Here is an 8,270-nt window from a genome sequence, read left to right as displayed (position 1 = left end):
TTGATTTTGCCATTGAAAATAAATTAGAAGTATTCAATATAAATATCCACAATTGAATATGTATCCTGTTTCAATTTCAACTCACCTTATTTTGTTTTCACATTAAAACAATTATGGCACTCTTGGAAGTAGGTCAATCATATTATGCTCTAGGATGAATTTATGAAAAAGCAAAAAGTATTCAATCTCAATCACATGAAAATTTGTCTAGTATGTACCTAGTGGTATTTCGATGTGAGTTTTAATGACCTAAAGAAGAATACAGTAATGTTCGTTAGCAGCAGTCTTCAGTGGGATATTGATTGTTGTCATTATAATGGGACTATTTTGCAAAAACTTTTTTAAACATGGGCCTTATGGGTGATCTGCACTTTTCAAAATAGAATGTTGATTTTAATGAAGTATCTTCATATTATCAGAGCTGTGTCAAAGCTCAGTAATTTGTAATCAAATCGAGGAGTTGAGGTGAACTTATTCAAATAACAAATACATTTTCAAACAACTAAGTTGGCTAGTACTTCAATTCTAAAACCTGAGACATGACTTCATAGTAAATATTCATTTCTGTGGTTGTTTTTCCACAACAGAACAGAGTTGCATTTAGCCAAATTACCCAATTTTTTGAATTTCACAGATAATTTTTTTTTTTTTTAAATCAAGTTACTCGAAAACGGCGCTTTGTAGGAGAAAATATGAGGAATACTTTTATTTTTCAAATTAGCCAAATATTCTTAAATGAATGTTCAAATTACTTTTAAGAATTGGGTTCTTCGAATTTCTGGTATTTTATGGGATGTAATGTTCATAATGAAGGAACTGAAAGATGTGTAAGAAATCTTGTGTTCAGAGAAGATGTATCACATCAAGGAAAAGCTATATTCCAAAAATCATTTCCTTCAATAGAACTATTTACGAGATATAGCCGAAAATCACATTTTTTTATCGATTATCAACAGCCTGTATCTTTTTAACCTGGCCGAATCAGAAAAAACGGTAAAGGAAAAAAGTATTTCTTTTGACCTCAGGAATCTTCGGTTAAAATATATGTACAAGCCAAGGACTCACCCTGTATATACTTCTATCTGTCTCCTATCTAATTTTGATCGAGCAAAGTAGATTAATTTCAAGTAGCAAGAGAAATATGATATGTCATTTTGTAGGATAATTGTGTACCGCATTAATTTGAATAAGATTTGGGTTAGAACTATTAAGAGAGACACTACAGGGATATCGAGAACCGTTACGAATACAGGGTGGCGATATTTAGGGATTAGTGTGTTGGTGCGAACAGATCCATAATATCTCCGATGGTTTTCGAAATAACTTCACAAAATTTGGTTTGTAGCCATCATTCAATATAGAAATTCTAATGACGTCTTCAGATTTTTTCTGTTTTCCATTGTTTCAGAGACGCGATAATCAAATTTTTTTTTCTTAGGGACGTTATATTGGTTCTGCTTATGGGGTGATAAAGAAAAAGTAACGAATTCAACAATGTATCACACTCTACAAAAATATCGAGTCTAGCTAAGCAAATTGGAACTTCGTTTCTTTTTTTTTTGGCCAAATAGTAGACTGGTGCCAGAATTGTCAAATAAATTGTTACTTTGTTCAGTTGTTATGTGAAATCATCACTTGAGTTTCGTGAAAACCTTAATTCTGTTTGATTTGAAGTAAAGTCCTATTAATTAATATAATCATGCTGATACCATTGACACTACATAGCGTACAACTGGCATTGTCTGTAGAAATTGTTCTACATAATTTGAAAAACTCAAGTGATGGTAGGGTAAATGCACTGGTTAGCCGACCGGCACTGGTTCTCGACCATTCCGTGATTTGAGATAAAATAATAATAAAAATATATCATGTTGTGCCAAATATTTTCGCGGTACGTGTTCTCGACCATTCTACCCTTCGAAGATAGTTTCCATAGTAGGGGTATAGGTCAAAGTTTTCGCGCTTAAAATTAGTTTATAATCGTCTATCATAGAAAAGGGTTCTTTCTCGTCCTCTTTAATAAAAGTGCTCTGTGATATATGACCAGAAAAGAGTAATTATTTCTTATTTTAAATGAATTATGTGTGTATATTTTGTTCCATATCAACTATAAGATATATTTTTGAGTGTATTTCAACCAAGAAGCAGATAAATGTATATTTTTTTTGTTAAATATTCGGCGTTCGCGAACTGGTATTGGAAAATTTGTATCTTTTATTTCTCGACCAAAGTGGTCGAGAACCAATATGTTACTTCAATAATTGTTTATGTCAACCGATATATTTCTGTTGGATCATTTTCGTTTTTTTTTTCGATACCCTGATTCATTTATATATCTACTTTCTGAATATTAGTTTGCGACCACCGAATTAACGTTGAAACACTTATTTCTACCCTTTGTTTATTCGTGGTCGAGAACCAATTTGATTGTACTTAATTCTCGACCACTGGTGGTCGGTGTTTTATATTTTATTTACTCATTAGTTTCTAAATAGATATTAAGAGCAAAATAACCAAATAATGTTGTATGAGTTGCTATTTTGAAATATTTATAGAAGGTGGAAACTTTTGCAAAATAATTTTCTTTACGTTTCGAGTGTTTCTTACTTGATTAGTTCATCTGAAACCCATCTGAGTGAGGTCGATGGTACGGTACGAAAGTAAGTACTAATCACTCATCTCGCTCTAAAGTTTTTTATAAAATTTTTAAGTGGAGAGGCCACTATTATTAGTGGTCGAAAACTAACACAAAAATGGTCGAGAACTCTGCGGCGTGGTCGAGAACCGAAGGTTATTGAGATTTTTTATATGTTTCCACATTTCAAAGGTTAAATACGGAAAGAACGTTTAAAATTATATGAGAAATCATTTAAAACTCGCCAAAGAATCGATGAACACCAACACCATTGAAATTTGATAAGTTTATGTGTGAAAAAATCGTGCTCGAAATCGATGTTTCTGTTAACTGGTCGAGAACCATTCTGGTTCCCAATATTTCCAAAATTATAGGTTTATTTAGGATATGAAAGTTGAAGAAAAATTAATTTTTTTTTCTTTTTTTGAAACTCATAATTTTTTTTTTTTGGAAAATAAGATGAATATGCAAAATACTCTGCAAGTATCTACCTAGAAATAAATATTTCTTAGATGGGAATGGTGGGATAAATAACAGTCCACATTGACCTCATCAGATGCTCCGGAGCATGAAATCTTTAGAGATTGAAATTTGCATTCCTCCCTCAAAGAACGAAATATGTTTACGAGAGGAGGGTAAAAATCAATGAATATAGAGGGCGAATAATAAACATACTTTGGGACGTGAAAATCTCAAGTAAACCTGTTACCGTAAGGGGTGAAATAGGCGTCACTTTACAGGGGTTGGTAGGCGTGGATTCTGCCCTCCCCACCACCGTCGCTTTGTTTTGACGTTACCAACCCGGAAATGTGGTGTCCCGAACTATCATTGTTCTTGTCAAGATAATATTGGTATAACATTTCTACACAGCTTCTCTTCAGTTGACGACAAATCCCTCGAAGAACAGCTACAAAAAGCAACGCATGTCGCTTATAAAGCTTATCAGTCGGTGTGAGCTTGAGATAACATTCACGTTGATTAATGATTTGAAACATCGCTAATCATTGAATTTATCTCATCTAACGCAGTTCAGTGAACGAGTTCGCTATTAGAGAAAAGATAATATTGATCTAGTGCGATTAAGAGGACAATATACAATTGATACTGAGTGACTTTGTTCGGATACTGTGAATCATGTTTATAACCCTATTTTTGATCGCTGGAGAATAAGGGAGTCCATCCGATGATGTCCAAGTGCCATTTCACCACTAACGAAGAGATGCAAACCGATGTGTTACTAGACTCTAACTACAGAACGCCGGAAAGTCCTCTGGATCTTCGAGGGAACGCTGACGTGCAAGATAACAGTAGAGACAGCAGCAAATTCCAAAAGGTGAAGCCTAAGAAGTCCGGTCATCAGTTGATCAAGCCTCCTTATTCCTATATAGCCTTGATTACTATGGCTATTCTTCAGTCGCCACAGAAAAAGCTGACCCTGAGTGGTATTTGTGAGTTTATTATGACACGATTTCAGTATTATAGAGAAAAATTTCCTGCTTGGCAGAATTCCATAAGACATAATTTGTCGTTGAATGATTGCTTCATTAAAATCCCGAGAGAACCTGGTAATCCCGGTAAAGGAAATTATTGGACTTTGGACCCGATGGCCGAAGATATGTTCGATAACGGTAGCTTCCTCCGCAGAAGAAAAAGGTACAAAAGGCCATCACCCAACGTCATTCTTCGTGACCATCATGCGTCGGCAATGGTAGCTTCTTTCTTGTCGCAAGAAAACTACCATAACTCTTTGTTTTCATCACATGGCATTCCGAATCCGTATTCATACCTTCCAGGCTTGCCTTCAAGTTTGCCGAACAACTTACCACTGCTTCCTCCTATGGATCTTTCCAGATTAGGTCTCGGTCCGCTCGGGATTTTGCCCCAACCGACACTGTGCAAACCTGTGCCTGTCCAGCCCAGTATGACTCCAGTTTCGGACACAGATGAGTATTTGAGCAACGAAATGACCAAAAAAAGTCGAAATGGTTTCTCCATAGAATCCATCATAGGATCCGAACATTGTGGTGATAAAAATCAGAACCTCATTAAAATAAAATCTGAAAATTCCGATCTGAAACTCTCAAGAATCCACAATCAAATTTCAGCTTTTGCTCCTTTAACATCGGCCGAGGATTGGATGAGGTGAAAATTTCAATGAATTTTGCTAGTGATAATAAATATAAGGTGTGCAAATTATGACCAAAGAATTTTGCAATGCGTGTTATTAAGATGCAATATATAATTAGTACTGTTCGAATAGTGAAATGAACTTCATTTGCAATAATTCATCAATATTATCATACATATCCCATCTGATCAAATACCTTAATTTGAAGAAGACGGATAATTTCTAAGAATGTTAATTGAACAGTTATGAATGCTTGAATAATTGATTATGATTTAAATCTTTAATTCGAATGAGAGATTCTGATGTATTCCTATTTTCAATTAGATAAGAATCTTTAACTTTTCAACTAGAGGTCTGATAAGATAAATGAAAAATTTATATCCGAATTGTGCATGAATTTTTTGTCTGGAAAGAAATATTTATTGTAATCATTGTGTAACTTATATATCCTCATCCTCAATTGAACTTGAAGATGTTTTAAATATTGTGAATATAAACTTAGATAAATTATTCTGTTCAATATTGTATATATGTAAAATAAAATGTAGATTGTATTTATATCTGATATTCAGAAATAATTAAAAACTTACTTATGTTTATTGATTTCTCATTCAATAATTCCTTACAAATTATAATGAATAATAATGATATCACAGCGATATGATCAAAATCCATTTTGTTCTTTGTTCTTTCACATATATCAAATAGGTACCTACTTATAATGAATTGTTTTGGTGCATAAAAATGAATAATACATTTTTAAAGTATAGCTTGATCTCAATTTATAAGAAAGCTGTGCAAACCTATTATGCTCCAATCTTTTTCGTAGGTGATCATATATTCAGATAATTTATTTGTATCAATAGGTATTTAACAAACTACTGACGAACCAATTGAACTGAGCATCAGATGTAAAACAAAGATTGAACTCATATGTACTTCTGTACAAATAAGGCATCATAACAAAAATTCAGCTAGGGTAAATGCACTGGTTCTCGACCAGAAACATCGATTTTGAGCACGACTTTTTCACAGATAAACTTATCAAATTTTAATTATGTTGGTGTTCATCGATTCTTTGGCGAATTTTAAATGATTTGTCATATAATTTTAAGCGTTCTTTTCGCATTTAACCTTTGAAATGTGAAAACATATAGAAAATCTCAATAACCTCCGATTCACGACCACGCCGCAGAGTTCTCGACCATTTTTGTGTTAGTTTTCGACCATAATAATATATTAAAAATTTCATATAAAACTTGAGAGCGAGATGAGTGATTAGTACTTACTTTCGTACCGTACCATCGACATCACTACCTGTCACTCAGATGGGTTTCAGATGAGGTAATTAAGTAAGAAACACTCGAAACGTAAAAAAAAATATTTTGCAAAAGTTTCCACTTTCTATAAATATTTCAAAATAGCAACTCATACAACATTCTTTGGTTATTTTGCTCTTAATCTCTATTTAGAAACTAATGAGCAAATAAAATATAAAACACCGACCACCAGTGGTCGAGAATTAAGTATAATCAAATTAGTTCTCGACCGCGATTAAATAAAAGGTAGAAATAAGTGTTTCAACGTTAATTCGGTGGTCGCGAACTAAAATTCAGAAAGTAGATATATAAATGAATCAGGGTATCGAAGAAAAAACGAAAATGATCCAACAGAAATATATCGGTTGAAATACAAATTATTGAAGTAACATATTGGTTCTCGACCACCTTGGTCGAGAAATAAAAGATACAAATTTTCCAATACCAGTTCGCGACCACCGAATATTGAACAAAAAAATATACATTTATTTTTTTCTTGATTGAAATACACTCCAAAATATCTTATAGTTCATATGGAACAAAATATACGCACATAATTTAAAATAAGAAATAATTACTATTTTCTGGTCATATATCACAAAGCACTTTTCTAAGAGAGGACGAGAAAGAACCTTTTTCTATGATAGACGATTATAAACTAATTTTTAGCGCGAAAACTTTGACCTATACCGGCTATACTCTTACTATGCAAACTATCTTGGAAGGGTAGAATCGTCGAGAACACGTACGGCAGAAATATTTTGCACTACATGATATATTTTTATTATTATTTCATCTCAAATCACGGAATGGTCGAGAGCCAGTGCCGGTCGGCTAACCCTATACATAGTAAGTTTTGTTCAATATCTAAGCTCTTTCATCACAATTCAGTTAGAATATATGAGGCTGAGAGTACAATTAAAAAAACTATAAATGCACTGATGTGAGTCAAAAGCATTTTACAGGTAGAGTTTAGCTTCAGGATACTTTATTCAGTTAGTTGATAAAAATTTTCTGGTCTATAAAATTCCACGGAGAAATATGTTTGGAACAATTTTCATTACGAAACGAATAATAGATGCATGCTTGAAAGTTCGATTTTTCCCCTTTCTATGCTATTAAATATCGGAATCCAATCATGGTAAAATTACCTTTTGCAATAAAATTTGTCTATTTCATATGAAATCAAGCTTATCATTGAAATAAATATTTTTTGTAAGATCATAAACTCGATCTACCTACTCCTCGAATATTCGTCCTTCATGTAGTTTCTGGCAGCTTGATACTTTTTCAACATTTCCCGTAAATAAAAGAAAAAATTTGTAACAAATCAACTTTATCGATGAACTTGTATATATGCACAAAATTTCAATGAACTGATAGACACCTAGGATACCCAGATGACGGATAGATAGTCAAAATTTTATGAAAAAATCTTTTGAATTTTTCATAGATCCTGCCATTTTGAAACTAATTCTTAGAATTTTAGATCGATTGAGTTGTTATTTTTTTCCATTATTGAGAATTCAAAATTTATAACATTTTTCGCTTTACTCAACCGAGATGTTCGGATCATGAACCTACTAAGAGCGGGTATTATAAAGATATTTGTAAAACCATCGGTTATGGCAGATTTATTTCGGTTGGCTCCAGTGCTCATTTAATTCTGATAGTTTTCTCTAAGATTCCCTTGTCTAAACACAGGCATAAAAATAAAAAACAGACAATTCTATACGCCTCAATGTCTATAACCTCATATTCATTTGTTGACTCTCGGTTGAACTCAAGCGACGGTCAACCATTCTTAATAATACCGGCCCTTACAAAAATTTCAAGTCTCTAGCACGGCCTGTTCGATAATTTTCGTCTAAATCATGTAATACGGCTGGACGTACATTTCAGAGCATTTTCTGATAAAATTAAAGAATTGCAGACATTTGTGGCTGTTCTCCTGGAACAAGCGCGCAATAAGAAAAACTGAACCAAAATTTCTGAAAACTATATTTCTCGAAATTTAGGATTTTATAATGTAATTAATCATACTTCTAGTCTCCTAACAATGTATGTATGTATGATTAATTTTGAGACATGATAGCTGTATTAATATCTCTTAAAACATAAATCTGATTCGTTTTCGTTAAGAACTCCATGCAAGATTCTGAAAAAAAATATTTTCTTCTTAAAAGAT

The 8,270-nt window shown here is 32.9% G+C and overlaps 1 protein-coding gene across 1 annotated transcript; it reads left to right on the top strand.

The window, feature by feature from the left end:
- Window positions 1-3,516: 3,516 nt before the first annotated feature.
- On the top strand, window positions 3,517-5,272 carry LOC123681994 (forkhead box protein D3-like). The gene has a single exon (XM_045620375.1). The coding sequence runs from the start codon at window positions 3,819-3,821 to the stop codon at window positions 4,779-4,781; it is 963 nt and encodes a 320-aa protein (XP_045476331.1). The 5' UTR covers window positions 3,517-3,818; the 3' UTR covers window positions 4,782-5,272.
- Window positions 5,273-8,270: the final 2,998 nt, after the last annotated feature.

Source organism: Harmonia axyridis, chromosome 1, assembly GCF_914767665.1.
Source record: "Harmonia axyridis chromosome 1, icHarAxyr1.1, whole genome shotgun sequence".
Classification (NCBI taxonomy): Eukaryota; Metazoa; Arthropoda; class Insecta; order Coleoptera; family Coccinellidae; genus Harmonia; species Harmonia axyridis.
Note: the sequence above shows the minus strand (reverse complement) of the source record. Positions and strands in the feature narration are given on the sequence as shown.

What these genes read in the sequence shown, in the direction of transcription:
- LOC123681994 (XM_045620375.1), top strand. Translation starts at nt 3,819, where the DNA reads ATGATGTCCAAGTGCCATTTCACCACTAACGAAGAGATGCAAACCGAT.